Source organism: Cylas formicarius, unplaced genomic scaffold (genome assembly GCF_029955315.1).
Source record: "Cylas formicarius isolate icCylForm1 unplaced genomic scaffold, icCylForm1.1 PGA_scaffold_10__41_contigs__length_53128322, whole genome shotgun sequence".
NCBI lineage: Eukaryota > Metazoa > Arthropoda > Insecta > Coleoptera > Brentidae > Cylas > Cylas formicarius.
The window spans coordinates 53,092,985-53,117,350 of record NW_026844214.1 but is presented as its reverse complement, the minus strand read 5'-3'; the positions used below and the strand labels follow the sequence as shown (position 1 = coordinate 53,117,350).

General features: G+C 37.5%; 1 protein-coding gene across 2 annotated transcripts in view; it reads right to left on the bottom strand.

Annotated features, from left to right (window-relative positions):
- Positions 1-4,221: 4,221 nt before the first annotated feature.
- Positions 4,222-24,366, bottom strand: part of LOC132708236 (trichohyalin) — a 55,025-nt gene continuing 34,880 nt past the window's right edge. The window contains exons 9-20 of one of the 2 annotated variants that reach the window (XM_060680413.1): positions 23,558-23,698; positions 23,034-23,180; positions 21,749-22,230; positions 20,080-20,592; positions 18,201-19,707; positions 15,736-15,987; positions 15,501-15,685; positions 13,758-13,821; positions 13,299-13,508; positions 13,077-13,237; positions 10,378-10,525; positions 4,222-9,252 (exon numbers count right to left, since the gene is read on the bottom strand). In XM_060680413.1, the coding sequence (XP_060536396.1) occupies positions 9,151-9,252; positions 10,378-10,525; positions 13,077-13,237; positions 13,299-13,508; positions 13,758-13,821; positions 15,501-15,685; positions 15,736-15,987; positions 18,201-19,707; positions 20,080-20,592; positions 21,749-22,230; positions 23,034-23,180; positions 23,558-23,698 (3,912 nt within the window). In that variant the 3' untranslated portion in view covers positions 4,222-9,150. Of the gene's footprint in view, positions 9,253-10,377; positions 10,526-13,076; positions 13,238-13,298; positions 13,655-13,757; positions 13,822-15,500; positions 15,686-15,735; positions 15,988-18,200; positions 19,708-20,079; positions 20,593-21,748; positions 22,231-23,033; positions 23,181-23,557; positions 23,699-24,366 lie in introns of those variants that run through there. The other variant, XM_060680414.1, reaches the window with a different exon arrangement.

Below are 24,366 nucleotides of genomic sequence, written 5' to 3'. Positions count from 1 at the left end.
GAAGACATCCCGGAACATAAAGAAAAAAAATAAAAGTCCTTTTCGGGACCTCTGTATATTTCTTCATTAAAAGAATTCGTTTTACATTTACCCACTACGCAGTACATATTGGTAGAAAATATAGACCTTTTTGGGCGGTTGTCCTTGCGCTTCAGACAGTTTTTATTTTCTCTACCAGAAAACTCGGGTAAGATTACAAATGACCCGTAGAAGGAAAAGTGGTAAAAGGTTTGGGAAAAGGCGGTGCCAAACAACATTGCAAAGTGTTGAGGGATAACATTCAGGGTATAACCAAGGGGGGCCGTTAGAAGATTAACCCGTCACGGAGGCGTGAAATGAATTTCTGGATTAATTTACGAAAAACAGTAACTGAAAGTGAAATAATAAAACGGTTCTTTTCAGAATCACAAAAACACGTTACAAAGATAATTCGTTTATCGAGGATTATTCGCAACAAACAATTATTTTCGTCACATTAAGGCAAAGTTAGAATGTGCTTTTGGTTTTTATTTTCTTTAGTGTTATAGTGATTATTAAAATGAAAATGAAAGAATCAAGTCAATTTTGCCTAACAAAACCCCATGAAAATGGTAAACGTGCTTTAATAAAAACGAACTGTTGGCGGTTCCACGTAAAACAAATTTTGTAAAAAATATATCCGTTTAAATAAAACGGTGTCTCAACTAGAAAAGTTCTCATCGCGGCCATTTTTAATTAGCTTTGTTGTCAGTTTTCTTGGGCGGATCGCCAGTTGTAAATGGCGAGTAATGATTTTTGGTTTTCTTATCGTCTGTCGCCGCACGGTCGATTAATTCCAAAACTTTGGCAGCCAAATATACCGAAGATCCGGCGCCGACCTCGGCAGAGTTTCCTTTCCGAAATAATCGGTGAATTGTACCGACTGGGAACTGTCCTGCTTGAACGAAACTTTGTCTTCTCCCTAATTTTTCATCCTTTTCCGCTTCCCGACATCGTTATCACTGATCATTAACAAAATAGACAATAGGGGTTTTTGAGTAAAAACATCAATAACATACTGCCTCGCTTTTTCACATTCGGTTGTCCAAACAAAACGGACATTATTACGAGTCAAGTCAGCGGTGACTACTACTTTGACAAGCTACTTTGGAAGAAAAAGCGTTGATAAATTTGCGGATTCCGGCTTTAGACGAAGCATTAAGAACTAATTTTAGTTTACAAAATCTATCCTCAGGTGTGATGGAGGATATTACTGTCATCAATGTGAACAACCGCGGTGTCATATTCTTAGTTTAAAATTTACAAAAGTGCCCCAATTGGCCACAAGAATAACAATTTGCCTGCGTCATTTTTTTCTTGATAATACATTATTTTTCTAATGGACGCTGTTCTTGTCTAAAATTTTAATGCAATTTCAATTTTTTCACACTTTTCATCCTTATAACTACTTAGGTATCTTTTATATTTTGATTCTTGGGTATGCTAGGTAGCTGGTTAATTTTTTGCATAATCCAAAGTGTTTTAATTGACAACCATATCCTCAAAATACTCGTAGCTGGAGTATTGGATAAAGATATTGATAAATCATATTGCTTATTGAATAAATTTAAAAATCATCGATAATTTTAGCTGTGAGAACGTTTGGGCACACGTTTTTATTAACCTTTCATGATTTAATTTTAAAATTTAAACAAACATATTTATGATTAATTAAATTGCAACTGAATCTTTTAAGCTGAGTCACTGTAAATATTATCAGATGTATTTAAAAAATATTTTAATGTAAACAAATCGATGAAAATACAGGAAGAAGGAGAGTTATGCGTTTTACATCTACAAAGTATTGACAAAAGCTGTCACCAAGTACACCAGTTCTAAATAAATTAGAGTCCACAATTTTGAAATGTTAAGCAATTCGTTTGAACTTCGCTTTTTCATTTCCTGATTGAATTGAAATTTGATTCAAAGATAGGTTAAAGCGCTTTTCGAAACAAATAACAGGATCACGGTTTACTGTTTATTTCGATTGAACTGAGGTGGCTTTTACTTCATGAAAATTCATTTATCAAAATAAATAAGAACTAAAAGTTCAGATTTTCATTCATTTTATTTCAATTGATATACAAATCCGGAACCTTTCTTTCGAGAAATCTCGTGTTGCTTTCAATCTAGTGAAGAGTGATCGAGAGAATGTCCGAAAATTACCGTCGATCGATGTTCGTGGCGAGTCACATCGATTCGACGTCGGGAACGGTTCCTTTCCGCACTAGCACGCTCTCACCACCAAGTCTGTTTCTATTTAAAAATATTTCACGCGTTTCGCGCGCGATATTATTTTTTAAAAAGAGACTTGTCGTATAGCGCCCGATCAACGTCATTCGTGGCGGCGGCGGCGCACGCGATATTAAGAACAGCTCCCTGGTCGACCCTGCCAGTGTCGTATGCTTGTCTCAAAGAATAAGCTATACATGTTTCATTACAAGTCGAATTAAGGTGAAACCGCGAAAGGCTCATTAAATCAGTTATAATTCCTTAGATCGTACTCGCAATTACTTGGATAACTGTGGTCATTCCAGAGCTACATGCGGCAGATGTCCGACCGCTTTTATTAGATCACAACTAATCGGTGACGAGTTCGCGCCCGTCGTTCAATTCAATTCAATTCAATTGTTTGAATAACTTGAAACACCGGCGACGCATCGTTCAAATGTCTGCCTTATTAACTGTCGATGGTAGGTTCCGAGCTTACTATGGTCGTAACGGGTAATGGGGAATCAGGGTTCGATTCCGGAGAGGGAGCCTGAGAAATGGATACCATATCCAAGGAAGGCAGCAGGCGCGCAAATTACCCACTCCGGGCACAGGGGGGTAGTGACGAAAAATATCGATACGGCAACCCTTTAAAAGGTATCAATGGGAGGGCAAGTCTGGTATCAGCAGCCAGGGTAATTCCAACTCCAATAGCGTATATTAAAGTTGATGCGGTTAAAAAGTTCGTAGTCGAAAACGCCGCCGGTTCACCGTTCGTGTCAATTGGCGCGTCGCGAGACTTGCTGCCGGTGGATTTGGCTCGGTCCGATTCAATAGTAAATGTAACAAGGTTACCATAGTTGAACTTGCGGAAGGATCTTTGTAGTGTTAAAAAATGAACACTTGTACTCTGTAGAACATATTTGTCGCCATCGCTTGTCGATAATTTCTCGCAAATAAAAGTTTGTTAGGATAGACCGGCCCTAAAAAATAAAAGTTTGACGTCGAAGACCACTCTGCTCTTCCGTAGAAATACAAGTTGAGAATAAGGCGCAGGTCGTCCGTGCATGAAACCTCGTTCGATAGATAGAAAAAGGAGACCGGAAAAGCCTCGAGTGCCCGGAGGTTCACATTATTTGCTGCTTTTCGACTTAGCTCGAACTGTACTATTCGGCCCACAACGAGCCTTTAGTTCGGATCGGACATCTAAAATACATTGAGGGTGCCAAAGGAGGTCATAAAGACAAGTAAGGTTTTAAGGATAATGGCAAAAAATGGTCGAACGTAAAAGTTTTCTTTTACGTTTCACTCTTCCTGCCTTTCCCCGCCTGCCAAATTTCAACCTCCTACGACAACTTTCCCTTACTAGTTAGAGAAAAGATTATTGGACAAAAATTAGAGAAAAGATTATTGGACAAAAAATGATCGTCTCGACGCGATCTACCGGCTTGCTAAATTTCGACCTTCTACGACGTTAACATTTTCCGAAACTTTGCTCTCTGACGCAGCGGGGCGGCACTAGAGGGCACGAAATTCAAAGTGGTCGTAGGGGGTTGAAATTTGGTGAGCGGTAAGAGCTCGACGAGGCGATCATTTTTTTTGTCTATGATGATGATGACGACGACTACGATGCCGATGATGGCGACAACAACAAAAATGATGACGACGTTAACGACAACGATCGCGACGGCGCCGTTTTCGAAGATGACGATAACGATAATGCTGATAACGATGACGACGACCACGATGAAAACGAAGGCGAAGTTGACGTCGACATTGACAACGACTATGATGACATTGATGGTGACGACGACGACTTCGACCATGACATTGGAAAATCAAAGTGTTCGTAGGGACTACCGGTGGTTGATATTTAAGCGAGTTCAACCTTTCTCTTCGCGAGCCTGTGACGCTTTCAATTTTCAAACTTATGACCCATACCCGAATATTTCTAGACGAGCGATTATGTCAAATAAATATTTTTCAACGGTTTTCCATCTTTTTTTATTATTTTTTCATCTCACACCCGTACATCGCTTCTTACGTACGTATTTATGATACAGTATAGTATGTCGTGGAAGTTATGAGGAAATATCACTAGCTTAGTACTAACTATTTCGAAACATGACAACGAGACAGCTCGTTTTTTAAATTCAAAAGTTTAAAGAAATTACTTTCGTTCACGTTTTATATAGGTTATCATTACCGTGTGGAATTATCCGAATTTAAGTTGCAATAATAATAATATATTCAACAAATATAACATTTATTATTGTTTTAACCTCTAACATTTGTATTACTTCCCTATGCCGAGTGTTTCGTGTATATTTTTAGTTAATTATCAGGTAATTCCAAAAAGCTTTCTTTTTGTATATTTAATGAGATATGTATGGTAATATAATTAAGGTGAGATTTGACGGTGATTAGCGCCGTTGACGTGTCGCTCGACGAACCCACGAAATTTCACTCTTTTTTGTTTCTGTGCAATATTTGGCTTAAAGTAAGAATAAAAGTAAACTTAACATAATGCGTAAGATATTAAAGTTCAAGTTTGTCTCAAATCTAATAAAATCGAAAGTGCTATTCAATTGTTTTATATCTCAAAATGTACACTTTCAATTAATTTAAAACTTGTCAAATTTAAAGTTCAAAAAGCAGGCGATTTCAATTAACATGTGGCTAGCAAAAAATACATTTGTGAAATTTCCTGAGTCATGACGGATTAAAATTACAGCGTTGCAGTCGTAGGAAGATGGCAAATGTGAAAGTTGTGATTTATCTGCGGTCCTTTTTTACAGTCAGTTCGTTATTTTTTTATTGTTACGTTAAATTACATTTACAAAAATCATGCGTAAATTACGGCGGCTGTACAAAATATTTGTATTTCTTAGATTTTTTAAATATCTTTACTGTGAGTGGCGGTTCCTACGCGTTTTTTTTTTGTTTATTTTACCACGCTTCGATATGAGGTTCTAACAAATCTCACGTGTTTCTCACACAAATAAATTCGGGATAATTTAAAGAACGAAAGTTCCATTGCAAATCCCGTTGAAGTTATTCATTTTATTCTTCACGTTATCCCGCGATACTTAAATTTATTTACAACGCCGCACTCTTGCATATTGGGTTTCGCTACCGTACTACTTTTTTAATACTATGTTCAGCTTACACGTTACATTGTATATTGTGCTTATTTTAATTGTTTTATCTTAGCTATTTTACTTATTTTTTAAACATTGATGAACGGCGGCCGAAGACTGCATGTTATCACCACAAACTGAAACAAATGACACTTTACATTTGCCATAATTTGCATAATGACTCAGGTCAGAATTTCCGATAAACAATTCATCCAAATATGATGATCCCTTATGCAAATGTCGTTGGTTTCGGCGTATTTTTTACCATAGTTTTACATATTATTTAGATAAATCAAATTATATTTCTTTATCCATAAAGTTTCGGTTCAAATACGATGGAAATTTCAAAGAGTTATCAACTTTTAATAGAAAGGGCGTCTATTTTTTTAATTAGTACTTAACAGATGAAAAAGCTACGGCGAGCAATGAAAAAATCATTATTTAACATTAACATTTCGGTAATAGTAATGAAAAAAATTGCAAATCAAATAATGTGATTTATTTTTGTGTCTAATAACTCCAATCCAGAGATTGGGCATTCTTTCTGAATAACCCTGTAAATATTGACTTGCTTCATAGAGATTCTCACTCCAGTTTAAAATTGTGACAGTTAAGTGACATATTCGGATTAGGTTTTCGAAAATTTCGACTTAGATGAAAAATTTTGACTTATTTCTTAGAAATTTTCATTTTGGCCAGAAAATCTGATTTGTTTTTTCAAAGTTCTGACTTATTTTTCAGAAATTCCGATATGGCCTCTCACTTTAACTTAATTTCAAAAAATCTAACTTATTTTTAAAAAAAATTCACTCAAGTTTGGTTTGCTTTTCATAAATTTTTGGGTAAAAAATTTTGCGTAATTAAACTACAATCTATATTTTTGACGGCCTTTTGGTGCTCTCGTTATTTTCTGTATCGTGGCACGTGTAACGTTTAAAAAAATCAAAAATTTGACACAGACACAAAAGTGGAGTGCACGTGACGTCAATAATAAAGTGTTTCTAATAATGTTATTTGTAATTTGGGTCAATATGCAATTTTAAGGCGGAATCAATGCAAAACCCATGACGGAGCAAGTTTATCTTGGAAAGTTATAATTTTGTGGCTCCGTAAATTGTTTCAGTTTGGCGCGATTTCGTGAATTTCGCGACCCAAAAAATACAAAAATATCGAATAGAAGCAGAAATAAGTTTCATCTGGGAGAAGAGGGTTTAATTTGGACGCAATCGAACGCGGATCGACACTTAATTACCTGATAATGATTTAAAAATAAATTCTGTGTTGCGTGACGCGTTAAATTTATTTTTAAGTCTTCATACCGATTTTTTAAAATTCTATTTCAATGGTTTCGGAATCGAAGCACATTTCAACCGGTTCCTTATTAAGTATGGGGACCATCGTCCGATTGCGACGGGACGCGAGCCATCTGGCAGTGTTTCTCGGCCTCACACAGTGATATGACGATGAATTACATTTTTTTTACATTTTGTTCAATGAAAAGGCATTTCGAAAACCTATACATATTAAAAATATTTACGTGATATTGGGTACACATATTCTCACACTAAGAACAAATAACTTTCTCGCCGAGATTTAGCTTTATACAACGCATACGGGGCGGGTCGAAAGTCGGGCGGGAGTTATTAAATTTATGAAACAATTCTCTTATATAAATAGAATTGCTTTTAAAATTCTATTTCAATATTTTTCAATCGATAAACCGGCATTTTTTTATAGTTTTAACGAATTTTAACGAATTGCTAGCATTAAATAACAATAGACACTATTTAAAAACAAAGAAAAAAGGTATTTATTTTAAACATGTTAAAATATGAGTTTGCTAGTTTAAATACCTATTTTCTTTATTTTGAAATAATTTAATTTTCGTTAAATCGTTAATTATTTTGAAAATGTGAAAAATACTTGGAAATTTAAAAGCAATTCTATTTAAAATAAGACAGTTTCGTGGTCCGGCCGAATCAGAAATCTTCGGCACATTTGACTTTTGACTCGCCCTGTATACAAGTCCGCGCGGTACAACGCTTCGAACGCTGCGATTGTGTTCCGTTAAAATGTTGTACTTCGACGGACGCGATTACGTTTCTACGTTTTTGGACAAGTTTTTGAAAATTTCACCCGGGCCGCTAAAATTGTCCCCCTACGAAGGGCGAATTCAAATTTAATTGGCCCGGTAGAAAACCGAAGGGATTCAGATGCAATACGGGTCGATTCAGTAATAAAAAAATCCCGCAAATGTTTCGCTGCCGCGATGTTGTTACGACTTTGTAATAATGACCGAGGCTGTGAAGCTTTTTTAGCTATCACACTGTTTGGGGTGCAAATGTTAGCCTTTTCGAACTATGGATTTTTACTAAACGTTGTTTTAAACATTCCTTTCAGTTTGGGAACTTTTTGGTTAGGTTTAGTTAAAGTTAGTGAACTTTTTCGAGATTCGAATGTTCTTAGCATTTCGAAATAAATGAGAAAAATTATATAAAAAAAAAAACGAAAAAATTAACTTCTTGGTCTTTTAACCGAACCGATTTGGAAATAAATTAAAAAAATATTTTTGAAAAACGAACAAACTTTTTGATTTCTTCAATACTTTTCGCGAAAATTAATTTTAAAAATGAAAAAATAAAGAAAAATTTAAAAATTGACAGAATTGCATTTTTTTTTCAATATTTTTCCTGAACCGATTTCGCAATAAATAAAAAAAATATATTAAGGAAAACGAAAAAACTGAAAAAATTTGAGACTTCACACTCTTATTTGATTAGTTTAGGTTACTTTTCTGAACTTTTTGGTCTTTGAAAAAAATAGGTCTTTTGATTAATGTTTGGGAGCCAAAAATATTTCCAAATAAATAAGAAAAATTAAAATTATTTAAATCAACCAAAATACCGCAAAAATTTGAAACTTTAACACTCTTTTTGGGTCAGTTCTGAGAATTTTTTGGTTTCTTAAATATTTCAAAAATTTGAAAAAAAATAAAATTTTGACACACTATTTTTCGGTCAGCTTTGGGAACCTTTTGGTATTTTCAATATTTTTCACGAATCGAACCGATTCCGAAATAAATGAAAAAATTGATTTAGAAAATCGAAAAAATCGCAAAAATTATAAACTTGACACTTATTTTCGGTTAGTTTTGAGAATTATTTGATATTTTCCTGAACCTAATCGATTTCGAGATAAATGGAAAAAATATTTTGAAAAACGCAAAAATTTGAAACTTGACACTGATTTTCGGTTGGTTTTGATAACTTTTTGCTTTTTTCAATGTTTAATAAAATTTGAAACTTGAACACTCATGCCCGGTTAGTTTTGGGAACTTTTTCGACATGGAAGAAACTCTCATTTGGAGCTGAGAAACGCGCTTCCATGTCTACGCTGCGCATTAATGAATCACCCCGTATATATTTAGAACGCGAGAATATTTCGTGCAACTTATATGTCTCGCAAATTTCTTAAAGTTAATTAATTAATTAATTATTAATTACCGAATTTTGCTGGACAATTAAAAAAAAAAGAAGGAAATAATGCCCCGTTCGGTATTATTGTCGCACCTATAACGTCGAACTATTTATAACGGCAAATATTAACACATTCACGTTAATAGATAAATATTTGTGTCTTTGTGTAGCTTAAACTTATAAATTATTCAACAGGCAGTGAGTGAGAAAATTATGGCCACCCCGGAGGGGGGGACGGGCCAAAACGTCCCCTAAATACTCGTTTATTGCTGAGATCGCCGCCGACGAAATGCGAGGAGTTCCTTTCAAGACACTTTTTTTCCTATTTCGTCGTTGATTAGAGATACGGAAAGCTCGTCGTCGTCGTCCTCCCAGGTGTCTTCCATCAAAGATATACTCGACTCGACCTACAATCAAAACTATGATTGTTTGACAATAATCAATTGATTTTTTTTTGGGTAAGTTGATTAAATAAGATTTTTTTTTACATTAGTAAGGCTAAAACCTTCATGTAAGTATAAATGTGACTATTTAAATATGGTGAAAGTTCTTGAAAGCGGACACTCGCGGATCTTATATTTCTGTTCGTTTACGAGAAAGTAACTTACGAAAGTATTAAAAAAAAAAACAATTAAACTTTATGTTTGCTTTGACTTTAATAAAAAATGCATAGGTGCTTTTGAAGTAAAGGAAAATTATTTTGAAAAACAATAAAATTAAAAAAAAACTCCGTTAGTTTTGGTATTTTTTTGCATATATTTCCGGCAAATCGAACGGACTTTTAAATAAACGAAAAAACAAAAAGAATGCTTTTCGGTGAGATTTGGGAAATTTTTTGGTTATTCAATATTTTTAAGAACACGAACCGATTTCGAAATAAATGCCTTAGTTTTAAAAACATATATAAGAGCTAAAAGTTCAGATTTTCACGAAATTATATATTTTCACGTGACATATAGCCAAGAAACCAATTTCAGCTTCTTTCAAAAATTGAACTGAGGCGGCTTTTACTTGATGAAAATCCATTTATCAAAATAAATAAGAACTAAAAGTTCAGATTTTCACGAACTTATATATTTTGAGATGACAATTGTTTCGACAACACCGTGTCTCTATCAAATGTCAAATGTGCCCTTAGTTTTATTTAGAAGAAATGAAAAAAAAATCGCTTTCGGTTAGTTTTAGAATTGCAAAACAAAATAAAGTTGAAACTTTGATACTTTTTCGTGTTAGTTTTGGTAACTTTTTGATCTTTTTAATGTTATTCGCAAATCGATATTGAAAATAAATGAAAAAAAAATTTGTAGAAAAAATGAAACTCTCGATTTGATACTCTTTTTCGGTTAGTTTTGGTAACTTTTTGATCTTCTGAAATAAGTGAAAAAAAAATATTTGGAAACAACGAAAAAACTCTATTCGATTAGTGTTTAGAACTTTTTGTTTTTTTTCAATAATTGAAAAATTGGAAAAATTTTTAACGGTGCAACGAACTAACGAAAAGCACTATAAAAAAGACAATAAAAGGTTTTTACCTCGTCTTTAAGTCGTTCCACAAGTCGACGTCTGTCTAACCTAAGACGGTCCGCTTCTTCGGCCTGACTCGCGTTCCTTATACCCGTAATTTCCAAAAGAGCCAGATGAGCGTCTTTCTCGCTGATCGTCGCCTCGAGGGCTTCCCTCCTATATCAAAAAATATATAGAAAAAAACGATGGCACGTGCCGATATCTCTCGGGCGTTGGTCTCGGTGCGCTATATTGTCCGTAGATATTAAAACCTTCGCTATTTAAAAAACGGTTACAAATATTTTTGTTAACCAACACATTTTATAGTCTAGACTCTAGACTATGATTTTTTTTGGAATGTTGTTTTATATAATAATAATAATAATAACTTATTTGATGTAAGTGTTATATCGATAAAAAAATTTACACGCAAAAAGGAGGCCGAAATTTAATTTAGAAAAGATTCTAGTTCAGCACCAAAGGTATATAATGCTTATTAATGTTGATAATGCCAATTGCACTAAAGTTCTAAATCCTCCGCAAAAAACGCACTGTATGAAAAGGAGGAAAAAAGTCCAATTTGTGCACATATGTACGATATCGAATTTTATATGTTAGATACGATGACCGATCTGTATTAATAATTTGATGAAACAACACAGCTACGTGTAAAGTTCTGCGTCTTCATAGATAGCCATTTTGTTTCTTTTAATTTATAAGGAACAGGTTCTCGAATGTCATAAACGAATCGAAGGCATGTTTTCTGGACGCGCTGTATTCTGTGGCTGTCTATACTAAGTAGGCAGGAGCATCCGAAAATTAAAATGACTAAAAACAAGTGGATCCGTCAGTCTGATATTATCACTCCTGGACCAAAGACCACATTTTTAAAACTAAGTCACTGCCAATTGCTGTTAGTAATTCATGATTTAGTCGATCAAATGCTTTGCTGAAGTCTAATAAAATCAACGATATGACTTTTCCTTTACCGGTTGCATTAATGACATCGGCAGATATATTTAAGAGAGCTGAACCCTGGCCTGAATCCAAAATGCAATATGTTCCCTCATTTCCAGGTTCATTTGATATGACCCTGTAGCGGCAGACTTTATTTCAAAAATGTACTTCCTTATAGCCTCTTCGGAGATTGTGTGGAATTGAAATTGGGAATTTGTAAAAGTTTAAGAAGTCTGGCTCTATCGAGTTATGCCTGTTGGATTTTAAAAAGTGTTTATTCAAATTTATGGGTTTTTCCAGTATTTTATTTGGCTGTTTTTTGCAAGGTATATTAAGATTTTTAAGTGTATTCCAAAAGAGCACCCAATAGCTATGTATGTTTTAATTTTTAATTTGCTTATGATAATTCCGTTGCACCTATCATGTAAACTATGGAACTTTAATTTAATTTTTTTTAAAAAAGACTGATCAGATAAAAAAATGAGATATTTGAAAGACAATTTAATATGCTTTAATACTAGTTTAAATGGATTAAATTTTTTTTCTGCAATTTAGGTTTAGCTTAGTAAAAAAACTGCACGAGTAAAATTAAGTGTTTTTGATTACTAAAAACAATTAGGGTTTTCGACAATTACCAACTCAACACTTATTTTTTAATAATGGGTATGACCCCCTCTTGTTCTAATAACATCTCTTACTCGATTCTTGTGGAATATTAAGCTACTCTTCTTCTACTGCAACAATAAGCTCTGGGATCGAAGTCTAGCTCGAATTCTCCGATTTAACTCATCCCATAAATGTTCTTCTCTCTTCCACGATCCTTGCGGTGTGCAGACTGTCATGCATAAAAATGAACTCTTCTACCACGTGGTCGACATGTGATTTGGTAAAATATCCTCCATGTACCTATCAATTGATAACCTCCAGCCCTTTGACCACGGCCGCCCCTACGGACGCGTCCATAGGAATTGGGGCTCCCCTTTTCATTGCAGCATTCTGCAAATAGTCCTCCTGGTCCTCGGTACACTTTTTGTCGTCGGTCACTACCAAAAAGGAATATTCTGGTCTCATCTGAGAACTGAACAGACCCCCAATGGTCCAATGTCCTATACAGATGGTCCGTGCCAAGCGAAAGCGTGCTTGTCGATGAGCTGGAGTAAGTTTTGGACCAATTGCAGATTTTTTTGTGGTCAGGTTATTTTGCTTCAGTCTTCTTCTCACTGTCCCCTGACTAATAGCCACTCTTCGAAATTCATGGAGCGTTTCTTATTATTGTTGACACGATAAATGTTCCAGCCTGCCTAGCAAAGGATCCAGTCTCCTCATACCGTTGGCACACTCTTCGAACTGTTGCGCTTGTCATATCCGGTTATAGAGCAACAGCTCGCTGGCGAAGTACACTTTCGATTAAATCGATAACTTGAGCGGCTTTTTGCGGCGTTGTGTGCATCAAGCTATCCGAATGGTTAAAAAACAAAAATGTGAAAATTCCAGTTGCAAAGGCGATTAATTGAAGTCTATAAGGGTGTAATTGTTACTATCACTATAACTACGTTTCATTTGTTTAACCGTAGCTGCGCGCAATAATAATCTATTAAAGCTTATTAAATTGTCTTCCGAATAGCATGTTTATTTTTTGACTCCGATGAATAGTTTCTAGAAAAAAAAACACTAAAGTCAAAAATCTGCGGTTCAATTCAATTTCAATTTCGTAGTTGTCTTTGGGAAAATAAATATCATATTTAATATTAATATCGAAATTTTTGTTTACCTCATCTGCGCGAGTTCCCGGAGATCCCGCCTCCTCCGGCCGATCAAAGCGGAAAGTTTCGTCTCCAACGCGGACATCCGGCCGACGAAAGGGCCGCAGTCGTGACAGCGCGTAGCCTGGGCCGCCCGCAGGGACGACAGTCGCTGCTCCAGCTTGCCGACCTGCGACCGAGACAACTTTTCCGGTTAAAATATCGATGGGCGATCGCGACAAACACGATACTTTTTCGAGGATCCGTTTCCTGTTCGTCTCCTCCTGCCGCAGCACCGTTTCCCTCTCGGCGGAAATCCGGAGGGTCTCGCGGAGCGCCTCTTCCAGCTCCGCGATCCTGCATTCCTTTTCCCCGCGTTCGATTACAATACCCCTTCCCCCGGCCGGCCCCACCACTAATTCTAGATCGTTTTTCGCGTCGCTCTCGGGTCCGTTACGCATCTAACACCAAGCAAACGAAATATAATGTCGAAAACACGCGAAAAAGCGACAAGGCAAAACCAAAAATGAATCGAAAGAAAGGATGACGGAAACGATAGAGTGGGGGGACATTAGAAAAAGCTCTTTAGGAAGCCAGCGGGTCCAGCCTATATATACATACGTACGTACGGTTGTTTTTTTTTTTTTTGGTTAGCAGGAAAATAAGTAAACGTTAGTTCGATATTTTCGAGCGCGGGTTCAGCGTTTTACCTCTTCCTTTTGAGTTTGCGCTTGTTGTTGACTTTTTAATTTGGCCTGTGCATTGCGGAGCGCCCTGCAATTAATAGTCACGTTTACTTTTCGGTAAGGTTCCAATTGACGACATGATTTCACAGATTTTACGGATATTACAAAGATTTCCCAGATTTCCAATTTCCAGCTTTCTATCGTTATTTAAAAAGAAAAAGTCTCAAGTAAAATTAATACGGGCGATTCCGTAATAACAGGTACTTTTTTTACTTAAAATTTTTAAGATTTTAAAACTAGCCTTTTGAATTTTTTTATGCATATTATTCGTCCATTTTTCTGTAAAGATAAAAAATCCTGATGGCATTTAATAGATAAATCGTCGATAATTTATCCAAATTTTCTGCCTGGAATAACGTAGGTACTTTTAGAAAAAATCGGATGACAATTAACACGAGGTGGGCAAAATTTAGGTAGAAAAAGGGTTTTGTCGATAATATTATCAAAACAGAATTTCGGGCGAAAAAATCCAAAATTTTCGAAGTTTATGTATACCGACGAGACGTTGCAACTGTTACGTTTTATATTTTGGTCTTCTCTCTCCATCGGACAGGTCGATTATAGCCTGCACCTTGAACCGCGAGGCACGATTTTGTGAGGTAGTCAAAAAGATTCCTTGAATTTTATCTCTAGTAAAATTTCAACTTGCGTGGAGCGACGTAGAAATTTTGGAAAAATTAAGACCTGTTTTCGAAAAAACTTACCGCATGAAAGGTGACAGTGTACTTTCAAAAAATAATCGGTTCCTTAATTGGAAATTGTTTAGCTCTTCCGGGGGACAAAATATAGGTGGAAACGGGTTTCATCCATTAATTATAGATATTTTCAAAAAAATTTCACCCCATTTTGAGAAATTATCCCTTAATTCTATTTTGGGCGTAAAAACTGGCTCAAAATTCGATAGCCAATTTTTGATGTTTTATATATATTGTTTATTTATAACGGGAGAAATCGAAATTTATATATACTTCTTTTATAGAACGATATCACATTATAGGATGTGCCATTCGCTGCCAGTAACGATTTTTGTGAGAACGTCCGAAAACTTAAAAAAAAATTAATTACGATTAAACGGTGAAGATACAGGTCAGCGGGGTTTATCCGTAAATATCTAAAAGTCCCAAACTCCCTACCGTTTAATCGTACTTTATTATTTTTTAATTTTCGGACGCTCCCACAAAAACCGTTACGAATGGCAAACGACAAAACCTACAATCCACTTTTTGATGTCGTTCGATAATGGAAGGACCAAAGTATACAACATGTAAATTTCAACCTCCTCCCGTTATAAATAAACGAGATATAAAACATCAAAAATATCGATAAATTATGGATAATTAATCGATGAATCCCGTTTCCTATCTATATTTTGCCGTGCGGAGAAATTAAACAATTTTCAATTAAAGAATGGATTATGTTCTGAAAGTACCTTCCTGTCAACTGTCATTTGGGTCAAAAAATATCGACTTCGATTGGCAAATTTTATTGTTGGTGAATTTTCGCGTAGAATTAAGCTTTTATTTTTCCAAACAAACCAAGTTCTAATTTTTACTAAAAACTAAGAATAGCTCCGTTGCTCTGGGCAGAAAATATCGATAAATTGTCGAGAATTTATCGATTAGGCTCTGCTTTCGCGCATACCTTGACCGCAGGGGACGTTTTAAAAATTCAAAACTACTTTAAATACTATCGATACGATCTACTCACTGTTGCAACTCCATAATTTGCTTTTCTTTCGCGTTCTGCTCCTCCTGGCTCATCTGCACGAGTTGCAGCAAGCGTTCCATCTCGGCGGCCGACCTCTTCACCTCCTCCTCGGCCTTTTTCGCCTTCTCTTCCGCCTCCGCGAGTCTCTTGTTCAATTCCGCGACCGCGGCCGCGTTCCCGCCGGCCTACAAGGAATTATCAATTAACTAATCGACCTCGTATGCTTCCTCCCGACCTTCTGCAACGACGCTTGCAGCTGGTCCGTCTGTTGCTTTTGCTTCTGCAATTGCTTCTCCAACTCGGCCAGCTGCCTTTCCTTTTCTTCCACTTGGCGCTGCTTGTTGTCGGTCGCTTTCCTCTGCTCGTCTACCTGCCGTCTCATTTCTTCCAGGCGTCTCCTTTCGTCGTCCAACTGACGCTTCTGCGCGTCATCCCCTTTCGTCGCTCCCGCCATTTGCAATTTTTTGGTGGCCTCGTGCAGTTGCAACTATAATACACCCCGATATGAGCGGCAATCGCGCTCGGCGCGAACAAAATTAAAAGGAAGTTAGTAAAATCGACACTGTTAAAATAAAACACGCGTACGTAAAGTAAATTTCTTTGCTTGTGAAACATTGGATTGTATTCTTAACGGATAACGATGCTTTTCGTTCATTTGCCAACGTGCGCAGACGTGTCTGCAGGACGACCCACTAAAAATGGTTGAGTAAAAGCCCGCGACAAGTGGCTGGACATTATTTTCAAGTTCCTAGAATGGCCGTTGGAGGACACAACGTCCAGCGTGTCATACTTTTTGGGAAATTATTATAAGTACAAGGTGTTTCAAAGAACATGGCGCAAAAATAAGACTTCTTTTTAAATGTAAACGTGGGTGCGCTACGTGTTTTGTCTGTTACTGGGAGTTATTTTTTTTTATTTACACCAAGTTTATTCAAAACGACAGCACGTATTTTACTACAGAAAGAGTTTGGGCGATTTGACAAGTGACGCATGTATGGGCCAAGGCTGCAATATTTTTCTACGGAAAATTAAAAAAAATATAGTACTAAACGCTCTTATTTATTTTGCTACCGAAAAAAAAGTCAGTGGTGCGCTGTTTGTTTTTAGATAAGCTGGCAATGGTCAAATTATTGACACTGCTTTTGTAGTAACGTATTTATAAATTTAAATAAATTTAACTCTTCAATTTTTGTAGTGTAAAAGAAAAACTGAAAATCATTTAGAAATCTGTGAAATCTTTATAGAATCCGTGTACTTTTTTAAAATTAAAACATCTTTAAATAATAAACAAATTAAAATATAAAAAAATATTTTTAAGTTTTAAATTATTTATAGATTTTTGACTGTCTAAAAGATGTAACATACCGTAAGCAATTTTGACAACTGATATTATTAATTTTTTATTTAAATTGTGATCTCTAATTTGTAATTTTCTTAAAGAAACAAAAAAATATATATATTTTTTTATATTTTTATACACTTTCAATTTTTAATTTATTAATTATATTTCAAAACCAAATTAGTACAAATTACGTACAAAAAATTAGTACAGGAGACATCTTTGAAGTTTTAAGTAATTTCCATTATTTACAGCATCTTTAAATAATAAACAGATTAAATTAAAGAGATACTATTATGTAATTATTAAATAAATATTTTTAAGTGTTAGCATATTTGAAGATTTGTAGGATGTCCAAAAGATGTAACATATGGTCGGGTCGTAACCAATTTCGACAAATCCTAGTGTTAAATTATTATTTACGTTAGGAACTTTAATTGGATCGTTTTTGTGTAACGTACAACTCGTAAATCTGACAACACTGCTGGTAGCATTTTTGAATTCTGCATGTTCAAACACTCCCACGTACTGAATTTTTATAGTTCCAGGTTTGGCAGTTTTGGAGATATTTAAATCCTCCGGTCCTTTTTACTAATCCGCTATATTAAAAACCGTTCCAAACAAAGTACAGGTGTTTTCGTTAGCGTTTGGACGACCTGGTGTAAGCGATCTTTTAGGTCCCATTTCCATTCCATTAAAAAAAAAGGAACTTGATACCGGCATATATGTTTTAAACCAGCCCGTATATTTTCGATTTATCGCAAAAAATGCGAGTGTGCGAACACTTTTATTGAAATACAACAGTTTCTTTAAACTTGATGCAAAAGTGGTGAATGCGCTGGGGTAAAAAAAAATCGATGGTATCGGTTTTTGTTAAATAAAAACACACTAAGTACTTAAACGTTCAAAATTCGGGAGAGCTTTTTTAAAAACATTTATTTACACAGAAAGCGAAATAAAGTTTTTTTCGAAATGGCCGATACAAGGGCTGGAATAATTAAGAGCACATTTTACAATATGACAATCGAATAGATAGGGCTTTTGATGCGATGTCAGCGATGCGTTATCTTCGTTTAGCTTTAGGCTTCGTCTGTCTGCAGTTTGGGACATATAACTAAGTGCAATTATTTATAAACCGCGTGGTTACTCAAGCGAATATCGTATAGTATCGACCGATATTTATCTGTTTGGCTATTCTCCCAAGGAATTTTTGTCATAAATATTACCGTCATGGAAATTGCATCCTCCAGAGGCTTTTCTAAGAATTCGAAAATATTACAAAATAACGCTGGACGAGCGGTTTCACAGTCATCCATGTACCTTAAAAACAATCATCTCGCAGTCCACCGTCTTTTCTTTACCTGATTTTTCTCTAACTCCTGCACCAACATCTCGAGCTGCGCCTGCAGCCTGTCCCTCTCGGTCGCCGCGTTCTTAACCTCGGCCTGCGCCTTCTCGAGCTCAGCCCTCAGCCGCTGCGTCTCCTTGTCGTCCCTCGCGGGCTGGATGCCCCTCTCCTTCTGATACTGCGCCATTTGCTGCAGCTGCTGCTGCAACTGTTTCTCCATCACCTGGATGCGTTTCTGCAGGTCCTGCGCGGTCTTCTCGGCCTGATCCGCGCGCACCGTTTCCCGCTCGATGACGTTCCGCCACTGCTCGAGCTCGGAATCGCCCCTCGCACCCGTCTCCTGCAGCAGTTTCTCCGCGCGGTCGCGTTCCTTCTGGGCGGTCTGCAGTTGCTGCTGCAACCGCGCGATCTCGTCCTGCGACGTGCGCTTTTGCTCGCCTTTCAGCCGCGCCACTTCCTGCTTGTGTTTCTCGAGCTCCGCCTCACTATGATTGAGCTCCTGCTGGAAGTTCATCAGCATATCCTGCGACTTTTCCAGCTGCGTGACCAGCTGGTCCCTCTCCGCGGTCAGCTGCTTAATGTCGGCCTCGTATTTGACGATTTGCTTCTCGATCGACTCGCCCTGCCTGCCCTGTTTGTCCAACATCGACGCCATCTTCTCCCGCTCCCTGTTGGAGTGCGCCAGTTCCTGCTGCAGCTTGACGATCGCCTCTTGCGTCCTATGATCGCGTCTTTGCACGTCCAAACCGCCGCGCACCTGCTGCAGCTCGGCGCGCAGAACGTCCCTTTCCTGCTCCATCGTTTTCCATTCCAGCTTGTCGCGTTCGAGACGCTCGTGCATCCTCGCCAACTCGGTCGCCATCCGTTCAAACTCGATCTTGGTCGCTTCGTTGGTCTCTAGCGCTTTGGTCAGGTGCATCTGCGACTTTTCCAACTCCTGCGCCAACCGTCCCGCTTCCATTTCCGTCGCGTTCCTCGCCTGCAGCGCCTTTTCCAGCTTCTCCTTCAGGCGTTCGATCTCCAGTCGCTCGTCGTTCCTCACCTTGTCCGCCGCGAGCGTCTGGCGTCGTTCCGCCTGCGCCACCTCCATCCGCAGTTTCTCGTTCTCTTTTTCCAGTTTCTCGTGCTGTGCCTTCAGTTTCTCGAAACGATCCCGGATCTTTTCCAGCTCGATCACGGATCGCTCGAGCTCGACGCGTTGCTTGTCTTGGTTCTGGGTAACCTTGGCGACTTCCTGTCGCGCGAGCTCGAGCTGCTTGCTGACCTCGTGCAGCTTCGTCTCGAGCTGCCGGTTCTCGTTCAGCGTCCGCTGCAGGTCGTCCTTGAGACGTTCCGCCTCCGCGAGTTTCTCCTTCTCCTGCTCGTAGACGTACTTGCCCCTGCCGCTCTCAGCCAGTTCCTTCCGCGATTTGTCCAGGTCGCCGAGCGTCTTGTCCAGGCGATCTCTGAGTCGATCGATTTCCGATCGTAACCGGTCGTTTTCCTCTTTCGTCCGGTCGTCTCTGTCGTAACGCGAGAACCTACAAGATCAAACTTAATGAGCTTGTTGGCTTCTTGAGAGCTTAACTGAAATCGAAGAAGCCGACAAGATGATTGGCGAAACGTCAGCAAATTTAATTTATGAATAAACGACGCATAAGGAATCTAGAAGATTTGTTAATAGTATTACAGTAACCTATAGAAGTTTCTTTGGACAAAAGACGAACTAGTTGAAAACGGGACCTCAATATATTGCAAAATTCTGTCAGTAATTTTACGAAGGTTTGCATCTGCCAAATACATAGCTATTTCAGTTTAAAAATATTTAGATGCGTTACCATTTTTCCTGACGACACTTTCCGTTGTTATGTTGGTATTAGGGAATCAATGTCTACTATAGTACTCTGATCTACCTGTCTCTCGCTCCGCTCGACTCTCTCAACGCGTCGTACTCCCCGACAACCTTGCGGAACTCGTTCTGCAGCTTGTCGTGCTTGTCCCTCGCCTTTTCCACCTCTATCGTCAACCTCGCGACCTCCTCCTGCGTTTTCTCGTACGCGGCCTGCGCTTTGGCGCTTTGCGCGTGCGCGCGATCGATCTCGTAGCGCGCGCGCTCTTGCTCCGCGAGGAGTTTTTCCTTTTCGCCCTGCAGCCTCCTGATTTCGAGCTGCGCCTTGTCGTAACGTTCGCGGACCATCTCCAGCTCTTCCTCGCGCTTCTCCTCGAGCTCTTTGCTGCGTGCGAGCTGCGTCTGCGCGCGCTCGTACATCTCCTGTACACGCTCGATTTCGTCCTGCAGCTTGCGCTGGTCCTCGCGGAATTTCGTCGAAATTAACTGCTGCTTTTCGATTTCGAGCTCAAAGCGTTCCCGGTCCGCCTGGACCGCGTCCAGTTTGTTCTGAAGCCGGTACACCTCGCTCTGCGACCTGAAATCGGAAATGAAATCGAAACATTTGCCAGAAACCGATGAAATCCGGCCGTCGGTACGCGTCGATTCGTCTATTCTCTTGATAAAAGCGCGAATAACGGTTTGCGCTAGAATGCCGCAATTCGACTAGCTTTAAACGACCCGCGACCTATAAGAAATGGCTGAGATCGCGGCGTTAAAAAAAATCGTTTTTATCGCCCGCCTCTTCTCTGTTCTCCTGCGTCTGTTGTCGGTGCTCTTGATAAAACCGCGAATAACTTCCGAACTGTTTCAACTAGGGAGCCGAAATTCGGCTTCTTTTAAACGACCCGCCAGGCACACCTGCCTATAACAAATTTAGTTCGTGGAACGCGACGTCGAAAAAAGGTTTTTTATTTTTCGTCTGTTCTCTGTTCTCCTGCATCTCTGTTTCTGTTTTTTTTTTTTATAAAAACGAGAATAACTTCGGAACGGTTTGACTTAGAATACCGAAATTTGACTCTTCAAATCGGCCACGAGACTATAACAAATGGCCGCGATCGGGCAGTGGCGTTCATCTTTTTTTTTGCGATTTTATTATGTTTTTATAACATCGCTATGAATCGCAAAATTTAAAGACGACTTCTAATGTAACACACGTATAGAGTTTAATTTAGAGTTCGCGGCGTCTGTTCTCTGTCATCTTGATAAAAACGCGAATCACTTCAGAACGATTTGAGTAAGAATGCGGAAATTGGGCTCCTTTTAAATGTCCCATGCGACCGACTGGCATATATAACAAAATTCACTTATTTTTTTTGCTCAAAAAGGGAGAAAAAATATATAGCCAGCGTATTGATCTTTCTTACTTGCGACTAAATAGTTCCAGCTTTCATTTGCATTTAAAAATCGCAAGAGAAGACAAGAAGAAATCATTTACGCTAAATATATCGATACAAAATGCTATTCAGTAAGAAAAAGGACCCATAAAAATGACTTTACGATTTAATGAAATTTGTAGCTCTCAAAGCGGTCTTAAAACCAGACGGCTACTTCGGAAGATAACAATTTTCAGTTTTTTTTTGTCATAATCAGAGTTACTGCTACAAAGTCCATTACAGAGAACAGACACAGGAGAACAGAGAACAGACGAAACATAAGAAATATGCTTTTTTCGACGCGAAACGAAGTCTCACCTGTCGTACTTTTCGAGGATCTTCTCGAACTCTTTGTGGACGTTCTCCCGCTCGTCGATCGCCTTCTGCGACGCATAAATCGCTTTCTCCAGTTTGTCCTTGAGCATGTCGATCTCGGCGATCGCGTCGTCCCTCTCGATCTGCAGTTTTTGTTGGTGGGCGTGCGTCTTCTCCCACCGCTCCTTGAGCACGTCCAGTTCGGTTTCGAGGTCCGCCTTGTCACGCTGCGCCTTCGAAATCTGGTTGAGCTGCGTATCGAGGCGTTCCTTCAACTTTTCGCACTCGTCCTGGAAACCGTCCTTCTCCTTTTGAAGGCGCCCGATGTTACTTTGCAATTTTTCCAGTTTGTCCCTAAGCCGATCTGCTTCGTGCTGGGCCTGCTCTTTCTCCTTCTGCGCGCGAGCAGATTGGCCGAGAGCCTTGTCCAATTGCGATTGGATATTCTCTAAGTCGTATCCGACTTTTTCCTTTTCCAGCTGAATCTGTAATGGATTTTTACGAACCTAGTGATATTATTGACTTCCAAGAAATCCGATAATATTGGAGCTATTATATGACATATAACGTAAACCTGCTTCGTTTTTGAGTGTAGAGAAAAAAATTATTTTTTTTATCTTTTTCCTTCATTCATAATTATTAATTAAGTTTGAAGCATTTTATACTTTTTTTAAATTAAGCAATCGGAAATAATACTTTTTTGTGATTTTACTATTTTTTATTAAATAAAAATTGAAAATTGTCAGGTTCTTTCATATAGCTGGAATAATTAAAAATTACTAAAGTTAATTCGAATTAGTTTTGGATAGTTAAAGTAGTTAGAATTAGTAAAATTGGTTCAAGTTAATAAGTCTAAGTAAAATTAATTTTGGTTGGTTAAAATAGTTAAAATAAATTAAAGTTAGTACTGGTCAGTTACTGCAGTTAAAATTCGTAAAAGTGGATAAAAGTTATTAAAATTAGTTGAAGTTAGCAAGATTAATTGAAGTCAATTTTGGTAAGTTAAAGTTAGTGAAATTAACTAAAGTTTTTGATTAACTAGAGCAATTAAATTTAATAAAGTTAAAGATATAGTTAAAGTAGCAATAAAAAATGATACCTATATGTCGACTAAAACAACGAATAATAAATGGGCAGTTTGACAAACATTATTTTTTAGGTTTTACAGTAATTAATTAAAAAAAAGATTTCTTTCCATAAAATTTGACAAGTCATATAAAATAAACGAAGCAAGAAACTTTTTCTTGGCCGATAAATATGCCCTTAAACTCTTGACCGTAATTTTTACCCGTCGAGTTTCCCCAAGTGACTTGTCTAACTTTTCTTGGAGCTTGTCGACCTCTGTCTGCGCCTTGTCTAGCGCGTTCTGGAGCTTGTCTTGTTGCAGTTGAGCCTTTCCCAAGGTCGCCGAAGTTCGCTCCAGATCTTCTCTCATCTAAATTCCGGAAGAATTAACCGCTTAGATCTCCATTACGCTACACATATGCCGGGTGTCAATGAAATTACTAGCCAAGCGATAACTCTGTCAAAAAGAAATTGAAAAAACATAAAATCTAGAAGTGTTTTATAAATAGGAAATGTTTTCATCTTTTTTCGATAGCTGTAATAATAATGAAAAAATATATTATAATCAGGATAGAGTTTTTTTTTTATAGGAAACCGTTTGATAAAAGTTAAAAAAAAACATACCTCCGATGAATCCGTTTTTATGTATAACCCATACTTTTTGGGATATTTGGATATTTAAAATTTATCAATTCTTTGCAATAGAGTTATCGAGATTTGGCTCGGTGTAAGGTGTGTAAAGCTTGCCTTGTCCAGCTCTGCGTAGGCTCGGTCTTTGTCGGCATGTAATTTGGCCGTCGCCGCCTGAGCCTTCTCGAGCTCTTCTCTGAGACTGTCTTGTTCCTGGTGTGAGTTTTCCAATCGGGCCTTGAGGCGATATACTTCCCCCTATGCGATTTGTTAAATTATAATAAACTTTGAATCTATACTCGGTCGCTCTTAATCACATTAATTTTTCGCGAAACATTACTAACACCATTTGTTCTATTTTCTTTTACTATCTACCAAATAATTAATTACTAATAAAAATACCAATAACTGCAATTAAAAAGGCAAGAAAATTGCGCATTGATATCATTTCTTGTTTTTTGCATAATAAAAGGACACATTATTTACAATAACACAATAATAAATTAATGTAAAGTAAAGTGTTCCCAATTATTTCCAATTTGTAAAAATTTGTAAAAAATATTACAAATAGATAAAAAAAATAGAACTCTACAAAACATCAAAACTTTCTAATTGTGGATAATTTTTACTCTATTTTGTGAACGTCAACTGAAAAATATTTTTTCAAATCGGTGGATATTCTCTTTGTTTAAAGTACAGAGTGTCTCGCATACATTTCTCAAAATCCGCGACAGTTATCGATAAATTTTAAGTACAAAAGTTCTTTGTATTTAGAGAAACTTTCAGATTTTATTCACTTTCCAATTATACGGGGTGCCCTAATGCTTCTCCCTGGCATTTTGACAGTTAAATAAAAAGTGTCAAAGTATATACCCTCCAAACTGCACGATTACAAATGAGGGAAAAAAATCAAAAATGGACTTTCA